Here is a 22,813-nt window from a genome sequence, read left to right as displayed (position 1 = left end):
CCTAATGATGTCTGCACCCTGAGGCTCCCACAAACAACACCAGCTAAGTCTTTTGTTTCTCAAAGTAACCTAAATCTTTGGATGGAGAAAAAAAAATGCAAGCAGAGGTCAGAGAGGAGGATGGTAGAAATTGTGATAAAGGGAATAAACTGACGCTGAGAAGGTGCAGGAAATAATCTGGATGCACAGTGAGGGCAGAAGTCTGACTTTATTGGCAGCTGGCTTGCAGAAGTCCAGACGAATCAATAAAGGTAGTGCTTGACTTGCTTTCTTAAAACTTCTCTCCCCTGCTGCTGGAAGTTAGTTTCACACCAGGCAAGAAACAGACATGATCCTTCTGTCAGGAGATTCCTGATTGTTTTCCTTTTTCCTTCATCATCATCCAACTCATAGCATAAGAAGTCTGTGAATACATCTTGAGGGCTTGTATTACTTATTATTGTGTTTGACTGCTTCTGGTAGCTCAGATGATGCCATTGTGGGAAAGGGGTTCCTATCAACTGTGTTAATTAATCACAAATTTATTTAGGCACACGGACTGTGTGCCTTTTTTCTGCAGGACTCCTTTAAAACAAAAGATGTAATCAATCTGATACCAAGCTAACTCCGAGTTAATACGCAGCCTCTGGCTCTGCTGTTTGGTTTGACTTGTATGGCATTAAAGCTGCTTGCTGGTTGTCTTTGCTCCTAAATCAGATGTGACTTGTTTACTGAATTCACACACAGTGCACACAAAAGTTCAGTGTACACAGCATACATAACACATAGGCAAATTATAGCTACTCTGGACCATCTTAATGCAGCCCACAAAGTCCCTAGTGGAATTACTTACAGTGACTCTGCACTTCTGTTTGATCTTAATTACAATGCAGTGTGTTTCATCAGTGACTTGTGCAGCGGTGCACATCAGAGAACTAGTAAGCTGTAGTGATATTGTCCTCATAACCTGCAATCAGGTTTTAGGTAAACTCTGTGGCATTAGCATGCTGTATCTGAGTAATGATGGCACTGTGGAAACAGGAAATGTTGCTCGCCCCTGTTATTCATGTTGAGCATTTTCAGGTTTGTTTGTGTTTAGGGCCGGTTAGAATAGAAAGGAAAGTGACTGTTGCCTCAAAACGCATAAATATTGCATCACATTTGGGCCTAAAATTGAAAACTATTGAGTTGATTTGTATGAGTGGAAGTTAAAATAGAAAGAAGCACTTACCATTAATAATTAACACCAAGCAGTTAAAGAGTCACAGCTACCTTTGAGGAGACGATGGTGACCCCAGCACCCCACTGTTGTTGTGCAACTAGCAGAGATTTGGCAGGTGATTTTATTTTGTATGATCACCTGATTGATGATTGCTGTGATATTTAAAAATATCAGTGAAGGTATGATGAAAGTGTAAATAATCACCATTTATGCACACTTTGTTACAGTTATAGTTGCAATCTCTCACAAACTTGTTATAGATCAATTTGACTGATGTCATTAATGCTGTAATTTAAAAAATGAATCCAGTTGATAGCACTGTCGCCTCACAGCAAGAAAGAAAGTACGCTCTTGGACTGAGACCTCCTGGCTGGAGATCATCTGACTACAGTCATTGTTACTGAACTCAAATGTTTGCCATGTTATTTTATCCTGCAAGATGCATCAAGCAGGAGGTGGGTACACTGGTTTTTAAACAATGCTCAGTTGGTACTTAAGGGGTCCAGAGTCACCCAAGAGAATTTTCTCCACACCATTATACCAGCAGCAGCCTGATCCACTTTTACAAGGCAGGATGGATCCATGGATTCACTCTGACCCTACCTTCCAAATGTTATAGCACAAGTCGAGACTCGAAGCTCGGGGCAGTCCATTCTTCCAGAGAACAATCACACGCTAGATTTTTTCCTCTTTTGCAGCCCTTTCGCTATAAACCTAGAGATGACTGTGTGGGAAAATCACAGGAGATCTGCAGTTTCTGAAATACTCAAGCCAATTTGAAGTGGTGTGTCTAATGTAGTGGCCTGTGAGTGTATATTATATGGTCAGTTTCATCTTCACATTCAGTAAAAATCACATCAAACAATCTTATCCTTTACCTTGAAATTCAGAAAAAATACGCTATATATTAATGTAATAAAAGTTAGAAAACTCAAAATATTAACTTTCTATTTTGTTTTTTTTGTTTGTTTAATGAGTAAAGGAACCATTACAGTGGCATTTGCTTTGTCTACAGTCCAATGTTAAGTTAACTGTGAGGTTTATACCTAACATTATCACAATTTCCAGTTTGGGACAAGTTGTTGCATGACACAAGGAAGGCTGTGACATGTTCTAGTATAAAGAAGCACAAAAGCACTGCTACCAAACCAAACACATTTCTTTTTTTGTAATATTTTGAAGAAAGACAGATGATTAGAAATTCCAAAAGAAGACAGTGGTGGTACACCACCTCCTGCTTCTCTGTCCTTTCTTAAACAACTGCTTAAAACCTTTAGGTGTCTGAGATGCAACAGCTGGGCCTTTGATACTTGCACTTACAAGTCATAGTAATCCTTAGGGAATTGTAAGGAGTAGGAATGCAGTAGTCAGATATTTATTGTCAGCTAAAATAACACAAGTTAAAATACAATTAATTTCTTTTTAGAAACATAAATTATTAAAAAAAAACCATGACCATTCCTTTTCTTTCTTCATTACTAGATATCAGTCATTTTTTTAACAGTAAAAGCAAAAAAGTCTCTTTTTTTGTAGCTGCAGGTGGCTACCTGTCACTCCCATCAACACAACAGCTATTGAAACAACTTTGCTCTTTTCACATTCGCTTTTTTGTTTTTCCTGCCTTTCTCATAAGTAAGTAAAATTTATTTATATAGCACATTTCACAGATAAAAATCACAAAGTGCTTTACAATAAGATCAGACATACAGTGGGGCAAAAAAGTATTTAGTCAGCCACCGATTGTGCAAGTTCCCCCACTTAAAATGATGACAGAGGTCAGTAATTTGCACCAGAGGTACACTTCAACTGTGAGAGACAGAATGTGAAAAAAAAAAAAAAAAAAAAAAAAAAAAAAATCCATGAATCCACATGGTAGGATTTGTAAAGAATTTATTCGTAAATCAGGGTGGAAAATAAGTATTTGGTCAATAACAAAAATACAACTCAATACTTTGTAACATAACCTTTGTTGGCAATAACAGAGGTCAAACGTTTACTATAGGTCTTTACCAGGTTTGCACACACAGTAGCTGGTATTTTGGCCCATTCCTCCATGCAGATCTTCTCGAGAGCAGTGATGTTTTGGGGCTGTCGCCGAGCAACACGGACTTTCAACTCCCGCCACAGATTTTCTATGGGGTTGAGGTCTGGAGACTGGCTAGGCCACTCCAGGACTTTCAAATGCTTCTTACGGAGCCACTCCTTTGTTGCCCGGGCGGTGTGTTTTGGATCATTGTCATGTTGGAAGACCCAGCCTCGTTTCATCTTCAAAGTTCTCACTGATGGAAGGAGGTTTTGGCTCAAAATCTCACGATACATGGCCCCATTCATTCTGTCCTTAACACGGATCAGTCGTCCTGTCCCCTTGGCAGAAAAACAGCCCCATAGCATGATGTTTCCACCCCCATGCTTCATAGTAGGTATGGTGTTCTTGGGATGCAACTCAGTATTCTTCTTCCTCCAAACACGACGAGTTGAGTTTATACCAAAAAGTTCTACTTTGGTTTCATCTGACCACATGACATTCTCCCAATCCTCTGCTGTATCATCCATGTGCTCTCTGGCAAACTTCAGACGGGCCTGGACATGCACTGGCTTCAGCAGCGGAACACGTCTGGCACTGCGGGATTTGATTCCCTGCCGTTGTAGTGTGTTACTGATGGTGACCTTTGTTACTTTGGTCCCAGCTCTCTGCAGGTCATTCACCAGGTCCCCCCGTGTGGTTCTGGGATCTTTGCTCACCGTTCTCATGATCATTTTGACCCCACGGGATGAGATCTTGCGTGGAGCCCCAGATCGAGGGAGATTATCAGTGGTCTTGTATGTCTTCCATTTTCTGATGATTGCTCCCACAGTTGATTTTTTCACACCAAGCTGCTTGCCTATTGTAGATTCACTCTTCCCAGTCTGGTGCAGGTCTACAATACTTTTCCTGGTGTCCTTCGAAAGCTCTTTGGTCTTGGCCATGGCAGAGTTTGGAGTCTGACTGTTTGAGGCTGTGGACAGGTGTCTTTTATACAGATGATGAGTTCAAACAGGTGCCATTCATACAGGTAACGAGTGGGGGACAGAAAAGCTTCTTACAGAAGACGTTACAGGTCTGTGAGAGCCAGAGATTTTCCTTGTTTGAGGTGACCAAATATTTATTTTCCACCCTAATTTACGAATAAATTCTTTACAAATCCTACCATGTGAATTCATGGATTTTTTTTTTCACATTCTGTCTCTCACAGTTGAAGTGTACCTCTGGTGCAAATTACTGACCTCTGTCATCATTTTAAGTGGGGGAACTTGCACAATCGGTGGCTGACTAAATACTTTTTTGCCCCACTGTACAAGTTAAAATTAATTAAAAGCCCGTTTGTATAAAAATGTCTTCAGCTGCTGCTCATACACCTAATTAAAGCTGTGAGCAAGAAAAAACACAATGACAAGCCTCTTATGGACACGTATTATGTTAGTTTAACCTGTTCCTGAGATAATGATGTGGTTTTGTATATACTGGGGATACTCACAGTATTTGCCCCTGTGAGTTCTATGGAAAGAGTGACATAATATTTAACCAGCTATACTACAGTCCCCTGATATTAATCTACATGAAACCCCCTGATACATTTGTCAGCATTATATACTGGGCACTATATTAACTCCCTGATATAATCTCTACAGTGTGTGTTCGTGTCTGCACTGACGATGGCTTAGACGGTCGGATTGATCCAAGCCCGGGTATTTTACTGTGACAACCCATTAACGCTGCAGCGTATTTATAATGTTTCATTTAGGCATATCGCCCTTCTCATCAAATATTCATCTGAGGGGAGATTGCCTACTTTGTCTTGGCTGAACTCCCTCTGTCAACCCTATTTCTTTATTTGTGTGTTCTTGTATCTGCAGAAAACACAAGATCAACTCAGACTGAGTTGTGGAGATACATGTGAGCAGGCTCACAACTCCTTACGTCATGCGGCACCACTTTTTTGTCCTTTTCTCTGGAAGCTTGTACTTGTTGCCGGATTGTCCTGCATACTTTTACTGTATCTGCATGCATGTGTGTGTGTGTGTGTTGCTTGCCACCTGCACTGTGCATAACTCCAGGCATCAATCAGAGCTCATTATTGGTTATCTGTCGGCTCCACTTTCCAGCCTGCAGAGGTGCTAAATGTCTCTGTAAACCCCTGTGGGAGATAAACACCATCAATACTGCGAGATTTAACAGTCCCCAGGCGCATAATATATTCAAATACCTCTCCACTGTGTTACCTCCGTCTTCTCCTATTTCTCTTTCATGTCTGTGTTCCTTCTGTTGCTTCAGCCTCCTCTTCAGATGCGCCACCATCCCTCTGTTTGATATTTTTTGCTTCACCAGACCTCTCTTTGTGTCCTACCTTTGCCTTGCGCTTTCCTCTTTTTGCAGCAGCTGATAGATATTTTCTCCCCTCCCCATCAGTCTTCTGACTGGGGACACAATAATCCCTCTCTCGCTGGCTGGTCTTTAAAGAAGCTCTACTACACCATTTATCCCCAACAAGGATTATTTCAGCTTTTCCTGGAAAAGGTATTCTCACTTACATCACTCTCTGTATGAGAGAATTCAAAGGCAAAAGTCCATTTGCTAATCATGAAAAGTGCTGCTTTTCATGTGGAAACGACTATAAAGCTGTAAAGCTCCCATTCTAGTTTTATTATGAGCCCAAAAACTTCGAGTTATGTGGCACCGGGTCTTGAGTATTTCTTATTTTTAGCCTGAAGAAGAGAAAAATCTGAAAACAAGAAATTTGCAAAAAATAAAAAAAAAAGTCCTTGGATGTTACTATTATCAGGTAAAGAGTTTCCGTTTGTCCAATATTCTGGTTTACTTTGGTTCTGTTTAGTGCAAGTTCTTCTACGCTGGTGAGATGGGAACCATAAAAATATTATACCCGCTGAAAATCAGTACATTTGTCTACATGTTTTGAGTCTAATATTTTTTGATAAACCTCAAAATTCAAATTTGCCATGTGGGTAACAGAGAAAAGTTTGGTTTGAGAAACACTACTTGCTGCATGTAATTCCAGTTGTATGTGCATATTGCTCAAATAGGCTTCAGTGCTGTTTATATAGGTGGCCAGAGGTTCATCCACCTCTTTGTTCCACCTCTGATATTCAGCTCAAAGCACAGCTGTAAAAGCTACACCCTCACAGAGATGCAACTTTATGAAAGAGTGCCTCTACAGTCTACAAAAAGCAGCTATAGCATGGTGTCTCCATGGTGCGCATTCATGGAGATAATATTCAAATATTTTTTCTACCTTGAAAAAATACGAGTGAGTCATTCTTTTACTCTGCTGAGCCAACCCAAGGACGTGAAGCTGACAGGATATTGATCCGCAAGTATTAGGATGCCGAGCGGCTCAAGTCCAAGGTGAGACCATCCATCAGAGAGCCAGGCATAGATTAGTAGGTACACACTCCCACATCCCTCTGCTGTGCCACTCCCTCTTTTGCTTCATCACTCCTCCCAGCTTTGATGGTTTACCTCTCTCTCTCTCTGTTCGCGTCTTTGCAAGGACACCTGTACACGCTCCAGCTGGCAGGCGGACTTTGGATGTTTGGCAGAAAATTAAAGTCAGCAGTACATTTGAACCTCAGATCCACTGAAGTCCTTCAAACTGTGGACGCTGCGCTGTTGATAAGCGCGAAGAAGAGAGAGTTGTAGTTGGGAGTGCAGGGAGCAGACAGACGAGCTTTGCGCGGACTTTTGCTTCTCCGTCGTTCATTTATTTGCAGCCCACACTGACTGATGCTCATAGAAAAGTGACATGCAATCGGGAGTGAATGCGCTGAAGTCGTAGATAAACTGCGGCTCGCACAGATCCTGCAGGTTCAGCTTGGTGATCCGAAAAGAACTGAGAGGGAGGGAAGCATGAAATCCACGAGTCAGGATCAGAGTTTGTCAGACTCCAGAGAGCTGGACAGATCTTACGACCCACTCACAGGTAGGCGTGTCGTCATGTCACTCTTGCCTTTCTTTGTTTTAATAGTATTTTTTAATGATTTGGCGCTGGCCTGGCTCAAATCTCCATTAAGAAGTGCGCCTTCACTGCGGCGATGAAAGTTTTGGTTTGACGGAAGACTTCGGCTCATTGATATTCGACTGTGGGACTTTTAACAAACCACAATCAAACAATTAGTGAGTGTCTGTGCACGTGAACTCCCTGCTCTACAGCTCCCCCAAACAGCAGCATGATCTGATTAATTATTCAGAGTCTGATCTCACAGGTATTTTCCTTTGAAATGAACTTTACACCATCTCCCCACTTTTTGATAATAAGAATGTGAACTAATAGATCTAAAAATGTCAGGTCGCCATCATATGTTGATTATTTTTTAGTTGGAACTATAATACTACTACTACTACTACTACTAATAATAATAAGATAAATAATGTTCCATATGAATGGCTCAGCAAGAAGAAAATGTGTTACAATGTAAATAATAAATGGAGTTAACGTAAAGAAGTTAGTGTTTGATTTACAACTAATTGACTGTATGTGAAATAAAAGATGGGTAAATAATAGCAATAGTGGTATTATTTGAGCCATTAGCTATAAATTTAACTGAAAGCAGTCCCTTCTGTGGCCCCGTGCTACTGATCAATTAATAATTTAACTAATGGACAGAAAATTAATCAGAAATCATTATTAATCACTGTAGAAATTTGGCAACAGCCACACGCCTATCTTTAGGTTTTCAGCTGTGTTTCTTTTCTTCTTGTTTTCAGTTTTCTAAACAAGCAGCAGTCAGAAGACATCACCATCATGCCGGTCTGCTTTTATCTGGGCACTTTCCCCACCTTACTATTAAATAATTGACATAATGGTTCAATGACTTTGTTCCTCAAACATCAGTGCCATTAATTGGTTACAGCATAGCAACACGATTCTTCTCAGATTAGCTGAAGGAGTGAAAAATGAACAAACACATTAATTTGAAAAGAAAAAAGAAAACAAAGATTTGTTTATATGAACAAAGTAATGCTAATGAGTAGTTAGGATGATAAAAATCTCAATGTGGATTTACTGTAGTTTAGATAATCACACTGGTCGTAGGCCTTGAAGGTGAAAAGCAAGAGAACAGAAAAATATTGCAAAACAGGCTCTCGTCACCTAAAATTACATCTAGCAGTGTGAGTGTTCGTAGCCTAATTAGATCAGTGAGGCTCTTCTCTCTTTCAGACATTTCACTGGTTTATTTTTCTCACGAGTGCTTGCAAACACAATCCTCTTTAGAGATCACACGCGCAGGTCTCTCTTTGCTTTGGCAGGCTGGCCTGTCATTTTTCTGACAGCTTCCCTAAATAGTCCTTTCCTTTAAAAATAACCACATAAATGTGTAAAAATAACCCCTTTAATATGGTGCACATAGCAGCACCATTTAGTTTTTTATATGATGTTTCTAAAGTACTGTATGAGATAGATGTTATACAGATGACAGTTTATTTCATAGCTGATAGTTGCTGTCTCAATAGCAGGTGTGATATGCACTCAGCAGCAGGTTAAACAAACAGAGAACAGGTGCATGAGGTTTTAAGAGGTGTTTAGAAGACACAAACAAAGTGTTTTATTAAACAGTGAAGCAGAGCCCGAAGCCTCTTCCTTTCATCTCCATGGTTTTTGTCTAACAGCAACATATGCTTATGGAAAATTATATTAAAGTGTATTTGAAATATTCATCAGATAAAATTCACACTGAACACTACATGGTCTTTATGTCCAACCGTTCTTCTGTAAAGCTGCTGAAATCCTCATGTTGTTTACTTCTTGGCTCATGCATTATAGATACACATTCCTTTGTGCACTACACTTATTACAGTAGTACAGGCTGCCTGCTTCTGTGGGACAGTTAAACCATGATGTCACAGAAAAACACCGTTAAAAAGGCATTGGTTGATGGTTTGGGAAATCTGCTTAGATTGCATATGAAATTCTTGGAAGCAGCTTGCTATGATGGGCTTGCGACTTGTCCTCTGTGCACCCGATCTCTCATCCAAAGTCAGCTGAAATAGGCTCCAGTGCCCCCATGACCCTGGATTGAATAAGCTGTTAAGAAAATGGATGGATTTATCAGAATTCAGTTCAAAAAGTGGACCCAAATGCAGACCAGTAATGAAACAAAAGATGAGCTTTATTCAAAGGCTCAAACACAGACACCACAAACCTGGAAAAACCACGAGAAGGCAAAAAGGTGGCACGAATCACAATTCTACAAAAGCTGCTAGAAAGACTGGGACATTCATACAAACTCATCCCATACAGAAGGAAACCAAAGGTTCAAAATATGACCAAGAATCAGGATCACTGTGGAATTTAAAGAAATCAAGGCAGAAATCATGCACTACATAAATACCAAACAGTAACTGGAACTAAAATACAAAGCTAATCCTAAAGATTGTAATAAATATAGAATAGAAGGAACACAAGGAAGTAAACTCACCTAGAAGATCATGAAATAAAGAGAACTCGAGACTTTACTAGGTTAGAAACAAATCCACTCTGTGACTGATTGATGGATGGATGGACTTGGTACCTCAACATAAAAACTGTGAACATTTAGCCCTTTGTCCAAAGTTAAGATAATCAGTGTTAAAGCTCACTGATGAACACATAATGTGCTTAATTAATACATTCAAACCCAAAAGGCCAGGAGCAGTTTTCACAACTTTCTACATGTTTATTAATTAAATTCGTAGGTTTTGGTAGGAAGATGTCATGTTTCAATCTTAACCTTAGTCATAATTTGGGACTAATATTTTCGTGAGTGTTGTAATTACAGACTGGCTATAAAGATGTACCGAAATATGAAACATTCATAGTATGTCCACCATGTAATCATATCCAATTTTATAGCCTCAAAGAACTAATTTTAATAAACTCCTCAGCCTACACTATCATGATAAAAATATCTGAAATGACAGAAATAAACCTTGGGAAACATTTGTCTGAGCTGCACTTTAATGTTTTAGTTTTACCCACATCCCATCCACTAACATGGAGCTGATGGGGTTTCTGACCTACACTTTAGTCAGCCACCAAGGAGTGATTGAAAGGTTTATCTTCACTAAAAGATGAAAACAGCTTCTTGGTCTGAAAAGTATAGGCATTATAAAAGGGCCCCGAACCTGCATTATTTGGCCAGAAGCGGCTGAGTCCTTTGGTTGAACACTGATGTTTTCTTATATAAAAGTTTATGGGAAAATTACCCTTTGGTTCCCTTATACTGTGACCTCCGTGACTGTTTTACTGATGGGTTTATGGATTCAGTCACCAGCTTCAGTCTTATTGAACACAGCATAATATTTATTTTTAAAATTATGAGCCTCACTACAAAACACAAAAGCGGAAAAAGGCTGTTTATGTCTTTTATATACAGCTTATGGTCGTGTGACAGAATAATTTCCTCGAGTGAACAAACATGCTTGTGATATGTATGTTTGTGTGCTTGAATGAGAAAAGTGGCATCATTTTCAGACATTTTTTATACAATACTCAAGGATCAAAATATCACCTGAAGCCATCTATAATATACAACACTTACACATTTCATTTCAAAATAAAAGCCTGTCATGAGATAAAACTATTGATATGATCACTGCAGAGCTCATGCTGTCAGCCCCGAGTGAGCAAACTTAAGTATGTTTGCGTGTGTCAGTTCTTTTTCATGAAATGGACATCTATAATCTGAACTGCGTCCTTCTGGGGGATTATTGTAAGTATAGGAGCTGTTGCCCCTGGCAACATTAGCTTACAAATGTTCATTTAGTGCATAGGCTGTCATGGCCTCCTAAAGTCAGCATGAAATGCTTACAGTTAAATGACACACAGTTGTTGGTTTAACTCACCTTTTGCCAATTATTATTATTTTTACTTTAGAGATTAATTAAGCTTTTATAATGAACTGTAAAAGATTTTTAAGAATCGGTGAAAGATATACTGATACTTAGGTCACAGGTTGTGTATTGTCTCTCAGGATTTGTCCTCCCCCCCCCCCCCCCCCCCCCATGCAATAATAATAGAAAATACATTTTTTATAAGTAAAATCATCAGAATCTCCTTTTGAAGATTTAAGTCTTTCACTTCATGATTAAATTGAACTCCAAAGTCAATATTTTCAACCACTTCAATGTTTTTTGTCATCTCCCTGATCCAGCTCATCAAAAGCCTAATCGTCAGGCCCATCAAAAGCTTTAAAATCTGCTCAAGGTTTCTGAGAAAGTTATTGACCTTTTATGAGTAAAACTTGCCGAGAAATATCTTCAGCTTGGCCTTCAGAAACTTTTAATTTCGTTCTTTCAGTGAATCTTACTTTCCCCCCTGTGTGCTTTTTGAAACAGTGGATGAAAGAGGCTTTAAATAGTTACAATGATGGCTCAAAGAGGCTGTAAATGTAGTTATACCAAAGGGTGAAAGAGGCTGTAAAGATAGTTATAACGATGGGAAAGCGAACATTGATCTACCCCAGAGGACTGCATTTATTCAAATTGATTTACGCGATCAAAGTCACCCATGAGGGTCTCTTGAACTGACAAATAGCTGCTGGGTACTGTGAAATGTCAACATCGGCTGAAATAGCTGTTCAGTTTTGTTCATCCATAACTCCAGCTACCCCCTGCAGATATATGGTGCTCATTTGCAACACGTATGGGACAGGTGAACAGTTGCTTAATAATTAATCAGGTATGCTTTGTTGCTTTTGCTCATCTTCCAACTGTGTGAACGAATCAAATCATGACACAATGTCCCGCTAATGTTTATGAACCTGTGAACTCACAAAAGCAGCATAAAGCGTGCTTCAGCTCATTTAGTAGCTGTTTTTTATGCAAGAACAACCTCCAGTGTTGTTTGTGTGTAAAACAGTCACATCAAACAGATTCCCTCAGATGGGTTTTTAATAACTTAGGAAGTATTCGTGGCCTGAAATGCCCTGAAAAAAGGAGCCTTTCTGTTCCTTTTACAGTTTATTTTGTGCTTTTTTAAAAGTCATTTATAATTTTGCCACATTCAATCACAAATCTGAGGTGTTTTTCATGCAGCGCGAGTGTGTGTGTGTGTGCATTTGTGTGAAAGGCTGTATAAAGCTTTGTTTGTTTTTCCATGGTCATGCAGCTGCTGTATTTGATAGTTTGATTGATATATCCTCAGCATCCACTGTCACTGATGTTCATGATAAGTGCACTGAACAGTTACTGCCACCCTGGGAGCTACAGTAATTGCTTAAAGAAGACAAAAGCTTGCTTCTACAGGCAAAAAAGGAAAAGAGTTTCACTGTGCATTTTAATACTTTGGATGTATTACTGCAATTTACACCTTGCTTGTTTTGCACGTGCAAAGGGTCTTATATTTCATATTTGCAGCATCCGCTAACAGCGACTGATGTTTGTGGGTTCATAGGTTTCTCTTTATTGTGAATAAAAAGTTTACAGGTTAAACAGTTTTATTTGTTGTTCCATCATCATGATCATCATCATCATTATTTAAACACCTTATTTTTTAATTTCCTCTGCTGTTTCCAGTGTTTGGCTCAATAGGACTGTGTGTATGTCTGCAGTTCTTTTTGTGTCTGATCTCAAGCCATTCACTGCTGCTGCTGACTGCACACGTTTGTTCACCCTTTATTTGACTTGGAGGCCCTTCACAATCTTAAACGCACCACTGCCCTCTGGTGGCAGAAAAAAACTTTTTCTCTGGCGACTACAGAACTACTTTAATTTTTAGACCTTTAATCATCCCGTTTTTATCACAACTTATAATAAATCTAAGCGCTTCCAAGAATGTTTTAAAATTTTCTTTAATGTTATATTTAACCAGTAATATGAATGTCTGTTTTCATGGTACCACAGCCTTACCACTATGTTAGTAAACTAGTTAACAAGTAGAGGACGCTTTCCTTCATTAGCGTCACTTTCTTCTGCTTCAGTTATTTCTAAGATTGTTTTCTTTCTTTATGTTTCTGTCTACTTCTTTCTTATTTCACCGTCTTTGCAGGGTTTCATAGCTTTTTTAATATTTTTTTATCATAGTATATTTGCATATTTTAAATGTTTTAATGGTTTTATTTGACTTTGTTTTATTTTGTCTTGATGTTTATAAGTCTGTAAAACTTTACATGTGATATTGTATTACACAAAATAAACTTGGTTTGTCTGAGAAAACTCTAAGACAAAAGTTAAAGTTCAGAAAGTCGTTGCTGGAAAAAAAGATAAGAGAAGAAAGCAGAAAAAAGCAGCAAGCAGAGCAAAGGAAGTAAATGTCAGAATAGATTTCTCCATCCCCTCCTATCCACTTTCTGCTTGTCCTTGGCTTATTTTGGGTTAATATAATATTTCTGTGTCTGGCTTTGGAAAAGAGGCTAAAATCTACTAAACAAGCTTAACACAATCAAGAGCCTTTAACAATTCAATTCAGTTGTATTCATATAACACCAAATTACAGCATTAGTAATTAACCAATTAACTTTATATTGCAAAGTCATATCGCTACAAAATTATAGACTTTTTATAGAAATTGCTAACAGTGGATTTGTTTAGCAAGAAGATGTCTTCAGCAGATCCGGTCTCGAGGGCGTGTGGTGCAAGAGCAGCTAGGGAAGAGGAGCATGGCACAGTGAAAAACAGACATGAAAACAATAAATGCAGGTTCAATAAGAGAGAGAAGGGGCAAAGCGAACAACAAATAAACTGGAGGAGAGAGAAGAAACAAAGTTAATGACGTGCAAAAGTGCCATCTAAATGCATTAGAAGTAAGAAGAGGGGAACTGAGAGGTTCTCAGTGCATTATGGCCGGTCCCTAAACTGCCTGGGCCTTTAGCAAGATGACTAAGGGATGGTTCAGAGTCAGTTAGTCACACAAGTTTGAATTCTGTCAGATGAATAATTGAACGCAAACATGCGACTTAATTAATAATTGAGAAGTCCTGATATGTTTTCTTCTTCTTCTTCTGGCTGCTTCCTTTAGGGGTTGCCACAGCAGATCATCTACCTTCATGTGACCTTCCCTAGTTTCCTCTTCCATCACTACATCCATGAATCTTCTCTGTAGTCCTCCTCATTTCCTCCGCCCTGGAAGCTCTGCCTTCATTGTTCTTTGTCCAGTTTTTCCACTATATCTCTTCTGCAGGTGTCCAAATTATCTCAGCCTCGTCTCCCTAACTTTGTCTCCATATCGCTCGACCTGATCTTTCCTTCTGATACATTAATTTCTAATCACGTCCATTTCAGTCACACCCAAAGAAAACCTTAGCATCTTAAGTTCTGCCAGCTGTGTTATTGTTAGTGTTACTGTCTCCGCAAACATCATAGCAGGTCTTGTAAAGTTTCCCTTCACTCTTGCTGCTACCGTTCTGTTAAAAAAAAACCCGACACCCATCTCTACCCACTCCACCCTGCCTACACTCTCTTCTTCACCTCAATTTTGTGCTGTCTGTTGATTTTCAATGGTTTATTTAAGGTCATCCACATTCCTCTGCTCTCCAGCGCATACTTCCACATCTCAAGTCTCTTTTCAACCTGCTCTCTACTCTCACTACAGATCCCAATGCCATCTTCGAACAGAGACTCCTGCTGTTTGCCTGTCCATCACCATTACAAACAAGAGGGGGGCTCATAGCTGAACCCTGATATAATCCCAATCCTGTCATTCCTACTGTGACCCCACCACTGTCTCGCTGTGCTCTTACATGGAGTACCTCGTGCAGTAGCACAGTTCCTCTCTTAGCACCCTGTTGTGTGATTTCTGTAGTTCTGATATCTTTGACTTCACCCGGCATTATTTTAGGTCCACCGGTACAGGAACATCACACTTTGGGTAAATGCGTCTAAATTAATGCTACAGCTTTTTAATGAGTTAGTCAAAAATATGGAGGTTTTAAAAGATAATGAAGAAGATAGCTTTTTGAAACCATAAAGAATTTGGTTGTTCTCTGAGTTTTCACCTAGCAGCACCATCACAATTTGAATTTGCCCAAGATTTCTATTGGCTATTTTGTTTTAGTAACAATTAACAAAAGTTAGCATTCTAACATGTTAAACTCAAACAGTAAACATGCTAAACATTATGGCAGCATTGCCGTTCAGTTTTTAGGGTTGCGGTGGCAGGATGGGTTATCTACAGTTTGAAGGTTGGTGGTTTGATCCCCGGTTGCTCCAGTCTGTATGCCAAAGTACCCTTGAGCAAGATACTGAACCCTGAGTTGTTCCTGATGCATCCATCAGTGTGTGAACAACATTAGATAGAAAGCACTTACACAAAGGAAAAAGGTGCTTGTATGAATCTGTGTGTGAATGTTATGTTGTATAAAGCATTTTGAGTGCTCAGGTAGAAAAGTGCTATATTATTTAAATGCTTACCACACTGTCAGCAATGCTTGCAGCGCTGTGTTAGTATTACAGATAATCCGTTGCTGTGTTTGCTGACTCCAAAAACCAGTTAATTTATATTTAAAGAGACCTTATAGTTAAATAAATAATGACACAAACTTCTTTTCATATCTAAAGAGAAATTAGATTAAATAATGTTAAAAATTTAGGAATCTGTCAGCTGATTTCTGTATCTTAGAGGAGCTCGGACTTGAGACTCGACTCTGCTGGGTCCTGTCCCAACAGATGTAATGGGTCACACAGATTCAAAGCCAGGTCAGCAAACTTATTTCTATGCAAGACAAGTGATTTCAAGTATTTGAGTCTAGTTTGCCCAGTGTTTTATCCATTTAGCATGGCGCTGACTTTGTGGGCCACTGAGTCTGCTTCTAATCTCTGGTCTGATCTGGTTCTTTCCAGGTAATCCTCCATCCAAACCCAATAAAAAGACCTTAAAGCAGCGCTTCCTCAAACTGCTGCCCTGCTGTCGTTCTGGCTCCAGCTCTTCAGTTGATCAAAGCAAGTGTTAGGACACGCACTTTGTCACACCACATCAATTAAATTAAACACAAACAAACCATTGATTTTTACTCTTTTAGTCTCTTTGCCTTTTCCTCTCTAAAGTTTCCGTCATTTCAGGGACACTCAAAGAGAAACTGTTTCCTTTCTGTCTTCATTCCTCCGATGCAGGGAGCATAGTTGAAGATGGTGAACTATCGACAGTGTGTTACAGACCTGAGGGCCTTGACCGTCTTGTACAGCAGACCAAATTCAGCAAAAAAGAGCTGCAGGTCCTCTACCGGGGATTCAAAAATGTCAGTCAACGTTTCCTGGAAATCATTGATCATTCCTCTTGCAATGAATGCGCAATACTTGAAAACCATCAATTATGATGTGGCTCTACTGTGCTATTTATGTGCATTGGAAAGTATGTGTGAAGGTTTTTTTTTGGTCCACATAATAATTTTATGATTTCCACAGGAGTGTCCGAGTGGTGTGTTGAATGAGGAGACGTTTAAAAGCATCTATTCCCAGTTCTTCCCTCAGGGAGGTCAGTCACACTCACTTCCTTTTATCCCATGTTTTACATTTTATTCAATTTTTTTTCTAAGGAGCTAGGTAGGAGGAAATGTTCTGTCTCATGTGTCTTCAATGTATTCACTGAGGATTGAACTGGTTAGGTGCGTTCAATTCAAATATGTATTTAAATTATAATACTTTCAGCTTTGCTTTACTATGACAGTGACAAATAACATACACATTTGTGGTTATAAACACTTCTTTCATCTTTAAAAGCAGGGTCAAATTATACACAATACTGTGCAAAAGTCTTGAACCACCTCTCATATTTTGCTTCCAAGGCACCAGATTATTAATGTTTTTTTAAGCGGTCTTTTGTCACGGTCTGCAATGGGAGACCATGGGGATGAGGGGGAGGGAGGACCCAAACGCAGGACTCTTGTGCGATGAATGTAGTGCGTTTATTTACAGTGATGTAAATATTACATAATAAATCCCCGTGCGCTCCCCTGACTCCCGTGCCATGTCTTCTTCCCAAAAACCGTGCTCGGTGTTCTCCGCTCCCATGTGTCCGCACAACCCGTCCTCACTGCCCTCTTGTTTTCCACGCTCCTCCTGGGGGGAAATAACAGAGGCAGCCGTCAGGACACTTAACTACAGCACTACAACTTTAATACACTCACTAAACTTGGGTCACTAGGAAAACTGACATGGAGTTTCACGCAACAGAGCGCAATCACACTCTTAAATAGCTCCCCCGACGAGGCTGATCAGCTGCAGGTGCGTGGCATGATCTTCAAGTGTGGCCAGCCACCTGGCAGGGCCACACCCACCAGGCCTGAAAGTGCCTGTCACCTGGCCTATCGGACCAGCCGCACCCACACACACCGGCCTCTACATACAAGCATGGAAGCACAGGAACAGCAGCACAGTGCAGTAAAAACACATATAATGAGTCCACACTGCTCATGGACCCTGGGCCCCTCAGATCCAGGTCCCTGACAGTCTTCAGCAATAGTTCTCCAGGTTTTTTGAAGGTCTTTCAAAGCTTTTCTTTGGGCATTAGCTGCTTTTTCATTCCTTTTCAGTCCTGAGCATTTACAGAGGAAAGCTACTTAACATTGACCTATGAACAATTTTTTGTTAAAACCATGAAGGATGGCTGACTGGAAATGACTGGTTTAAAAAAATCTACAGCACATGAACACTTTCTGAAAATCAAGCAAAGACCTGAAACAGGACCTGAGAGATGCATCTGGCCCTTCTGCTGATCGTTATACTGTTCAAAGCTTCATCAGAAATGGTGCATGTGAAGAAGCCATTCTTGAGGAAGTGATACAGGGAAAAAAGGCTGAGGTAGTCCAAATTACACAAGAACTGGACTAAAATGGGAAAATTTGGGTTCAGAATGTAGTAAGTATGTACAGAAGAGGACAGGAGAGAGGTACAACAGTGGCTGTCTAAAGCTCTCTGTAAAACACTGGAGGCTCTGTCATAGTTTGGGGCTGCATTTCAGTCAGTGTTATTGAGGATCTTGTCAAAATTTATGGAATTATGAATTATTTTGATCCATCATCTGGAAAGCATCTGCTTGGCAACAGCTTCATTCTTCACAATGACAATGATCCCAAACACACCGCCAGTGCTGTGAAAGCTTACCTGAATAGAAAAACAGACAATGGAACACAATCAGTCATTGATTGACCTCCCCAGAGCACGGACCACGGCATTGCTGAAGAAGTGTGGGATCGTCATGACAGAGAACAGAACAAAAGGCAGCCAACGTCCACAGAAGAGCTTTGAAAGTCCTTCACAAAGCCTGGGGAACTATTTCTGAAGACTAATGCAATTACAGGAAAGCTTGCCTGGGAGAGTTCAGACTGTGTTGAAGGTCATACCAAATACTGACTTTCGGTTAGAATTGCACAAACTCTGTTTTTGTCTCATACACTGTACTTCCAGGTATGTTTGCACATATTTTTAAAAAACTTGCTACATCTATTTCCCATTTTCCCAGCCAAATATATACGATGGGTGGCTCAAGACTTTTGCACAGTGCTTGTATACTTGTTAAATGTGTTTATCTGGCTTTGACTGAATCTGCAGTCATATATTAAATCATTTTAAAATCAGACTTTTTGTGTATCTGTGCTTGATATAATTTGTGCATAGATAAAATGCATTTGCATGTTTTTGCATGTTTACAAAGTGCGATAAACAACCCACGACTGAGCAGCACAGTTCAAAACACTATTACCTCTTAACTGATGCACATTTAATTACCTGTCCACATCTTTAATGTCTCTAATATTTTTCTGTTTCTGTCAGTTTAGGCTGTCATTACACAAAATCATTGACGTGACTGCTGCACAGTTACAGTAACTTGCTTTCTTATATTCTCTTTTGCAGATTCAAGTATGTATGCGCATTTCTTGTTTGAAGCCTTTGACACACAGAACAATGGCTCGGTCAACTTTGAGGTGAGATACACACCTCAAAGCCTCCTTTCATTCCCTGCAGCTCACAGAGATGTTTTCCCTTTTCCTTTTTCATCTTCTTTACTGTCCTTTTCTTTATCTATGCTGTGTAGTTTGATTATACTTTTTCTTAGAGTTTGGAAGAAAGCAGCATAAAGCTTTGTTCTTGGTGCACATCTTGTATAAATCTCATTACTTTTTAAAATGATATCACTCTGTTGGTGAAACTCTGTGGGTGTCAGTAACACAGGGTTGGAACTGAAAAAACATAAAACATAGTATCAATGCAGCAAATATTGAAAAGTTTTGTCTGTGCCTTTTTTGTCTTTATTGTGGTCTTCACTTTTAGTGCCTGTTTTCTTTCCCTGCTGTAGGACTTTGTTATAAGTCTGTCCATCATCCTGAGAGGCTCCATCACTGATAAACTCAACTGGGCCTTTAATCTGTATGATATCAACAAGGACGGCTGCATCACCAGAGAGGTAAACCAACCAATCACTGCCTGTTTTTTTCTTTTTATTACATTGGCAGCTCATGTCTTTTTCATATTTATTTTCCTTCTGTCTGTTCTTCCAGGAGATGACAGAAATAATGCACTCCATCTATGACATGATGGGGAAGTATACATACCCCCACATGAAAGATAGTGCACCGAAAGAGCATGTTGACAGCTTCTTTCAGGTAAAAACTCACAAATAATCAGATCACACATCACACATCTCCAACACTGAACTCAAAGTGAGTCAGAATGTACTGAAAGTGATGGGTAAAGCATTTACTTTATCTACTGTGTCACTGTTGTGCCCATTAGTGTAAATGTGGAGCTGTGGGTTAAACAGCCAGCTTCGTCAGAGAGTGGATATCTATGAATTTGAATATTTTGCTTTTGCTCTGCTTCATACACACAAAAATAACCCAACTTAAAGACATGTTTTATTTCTAAATTGGGCTTTTAAATGATGAATAATCGTCCAAAAGGCAAAAAATTTGAAGCTAAACAGTGTAGCTCAGAAAACAGATCCCTGTGGAACAACACATCTCGAAGCAGCCGTTTCTGGGTTTAAACCGATGATAGTAACAAAAAAACTTTTGTCTATGAAGCAGCATTTACCCAGTCTAATGCTGATCCAGACACACCCACTGCCTGATGAGACTTATTCAATAAGATTGTGTGATCCACATTTTCAAAAGCTTAACTCAGATCTAATAAAACCAGAACTATTTTCAATAGATTGCTGTATATCTTACCAAGTTACAGCCCACTCTCGATTACTGGGAAGCATGGTGTCACCTGCCTGCATGTGAGTGATGGCAGGTGAAGGCGTATCTTCATTCCTGTGAACAACATAAATAAGCAGGAATCCACCTTTTCAGCAATTTGGTAGTGGTGATTAAACTAGAACATGTTCCATGGACTTCCACTGAAAATGGGCGGTTGGCAGTGCCAGAAAGCTGCAAAAAAACCCAACAAAAAACCCTGACGTCAATGATTATGGGAGGACCTGCTGAAAGGAATTCATTGATGATCCATAGTGGCAGCCCCAGCTTCCATTACTGTTTCTGAGTCCCTTTGAAATGTCGACTGGTTTTTCAAAGGCAACGAGGTAGAATGGACTTCACACCAACTGAGAAAGCCTGAGCTATGATGTTTGGGCTACTTAAGCTACCCCCTAGAGTTACTATAGAACATAGATTTTTTTAGGCCAATCCCTGTTTTTTGTGTCATCTGGTAAAATAATTTTTGTCCTGCAAGACTGGAGCATTTCCAGAAATGTCTAGTTGGCTCACAAACACAAATGTAAACAATGCAGGTTTTAAAGGATTTTGCAAATATGTGAAAGAACTTTTAGCACCTGGTAAAACTAAACTTGGAGAATGAGGTCAATACATTTTAAACTTTCATAGTTAATGTTCCTATTTGTGTTTGCCATATTGCTATATTTATTCGGTTAAATATAGGGTCATGATAGACCGTAACAAGGTTGGCTGTTATTAATTATGTCACAGAACTTTCCATTATTTTTTTCAGCACAAATGGGTCAGAGCCTGTAAAAACTGTGAAAGGTTGTAAGAGAGGTAGATTTTATAATTACAAATGTCACATCTGCACATCCCCTCATTTATGACTGGGGTCATGAATGAAGTCATTTAGTTACTTAAAAGTTAAATCATCATTTGTAACTTGTTGCATTTTTCCAGAAAATGGACAAGAACAACGATGGAGTGGTCACGATGGATGAGTTCCTTGAGACGTGTCAGAAGGTTAATAATAATATCTGTTTCAAACAGCAGTGCAGCTACACATCCACAGCTGCTGAAAATACAGAATTCTTTTTTCTTTTTCAGGATGGGAACATCATGCAGTCCATGCACATGTTTGATAATGTGATCTAAGCATTGGTGGACATAGACAGAAAACAGATTTCCCACCTGTTTGGAGCGCTCGGCTCAAATGCAGCTCATCGCCAGCGTGGATGAATTTTCTGAGCTTCAACAGCGGTCCAAGGTTCAAGTAGCAGTGACCTAAAGATACCGACCCCAAACACACATTTTCTAAAATACTTTTAATGAATAGACTGAGCAGAATGAGTCAAGTGTTGATGCAAAATTACTTAACTTGTGGGAAATGTGAGATTTTATTTTTTATACTACACATACGAATGAAAGCGTTAAAGGTACGCCATGTTGCAGTCTGACGAAAACAAAAAGTGCTAATGAACAGTTTCCTCAAGAAAGCAGCAGATATGCACAAGCAGCTGCGATTTTAAAATTTGATGACGTTCTTTCTAAATTATGACTATTACAATATTTCTCTATTGCATGTGTTTACACACTAAAGTGAGACAGAGGCACCGGTTATACAGACGTGGAACAAATGGAATAACTCTTAAATGTTGTAAAGTATCACACACTCTCTCTAATCACTCTTGTCCTATAACAGAGGATAGCTTTAAGTTTGAAATCAAAGCAATAATCTTACATATTATCAGTTCTTATCTGTTCTCTGTGTTCTTATGGAGCTCACCACTCACATTTATTATAATTGTGCATATTGTGTGCATGATGTATCTGTTTTCATTGAATAGTTTAATGAAAGTGTTAATATATTTTCTATATGGGCATAGTAACGATGGTGAGGAGGAAACTAAAAATCACACAGTTGCTATGCAAAAGCAAAAATCATTAAACTACTGAAATATGATTGATGGGTCTGGCTCGGATTACTTGTTTTTTTTTTTTAAAAAGTGCTGAAACAGTGCTTAAGAGGGTGTCACCTGTCCAGATTATGATGTGCATTACATTCATGCAGCAGAATGTAATGAGAGCCGAGCTTTTAAGAAGTTCCTGGCACGACTTCATCTGCAAACAAGGTGCATGGAGCAAGTTCAGCAACACTTCATTTATATTTTATTTGTAATGTGTTTCAACTTGTTGATTTTTTTCAGGGTGATCATAAAAACATATGACAAACAATACGTCCTCTCCACCGATGTTGCAGTCGTCTCTTACTTGAACACCTTCAGCACTAATTTGGCTCCGAGAGGATCTTTAAAGCTTCAGCGGCAGGAAATGTTTCTTTTACCCATAAATTGGAAACACAATTAAATGACTTTTTTTGTAGAGAAATGTCTATTTTCAAACTGAAAGCAGTGTAGCCAATGAAACCATTTTTGCCTTTGAATCAGACTACTAATGACAAGAGTAATAAAGAACTTGCTTAAAAAA

General features: G+C 39.3%; 1 protein-coding gene across 1 annotated transcript; it reads left to right on the top strand.

Annotated features, from left to right (window-relative positions):
- Positions 1-6,684: 6,684 nt before the first annotated feature.
- On the top strand, positions 6,685-22,295 carry LOC309708957 (A-type potassium channel modulatory protein KCNIP2-like). The gene is made up of 9 exons (XM_082537332.1): positions 6,685-7,176; positions 16,011-16,109; positions 16,281-16,405; positions 16,572-16,641; positions 19,020-19,090; positions 19,462-19,569; positions 19,664-19,768; positions 21,287-21,349; positions 21,434-22,295. The coding sequence occupies exons 1-9, from the start codon at positions 7,104-7,106 to the stop codon at positions 21,479-21,481; spliced, it is 762 nt and encodes a 253-aa protein (XP_082393458.1). The 5' UTR covers positions 6,685-7,103; the 3' UTR covers positions 21,482-22,295.
- The last annotated feature ends 518 nt before the right edge of the window (positions 22,296-22,813 follow it).

Source organism: Aulonocara stuartgranti (assembly GCF_965226115.1).
Source record: "Aulonocara stuartgranti genome assembly, chromosome: 6".
Taxonomy (NCBI): Eukaryota; Metazoa; Chordata; class Actinopteri; order Cichliformes; family Cichlidae; genus Aulonocara; species Aulonocara stuartgranti.
The sequence above is the reverse complement of the archived record's forward strand: the minus strand, read 5'-3'. Positions and strand labels throughout refer to the sequence as shown.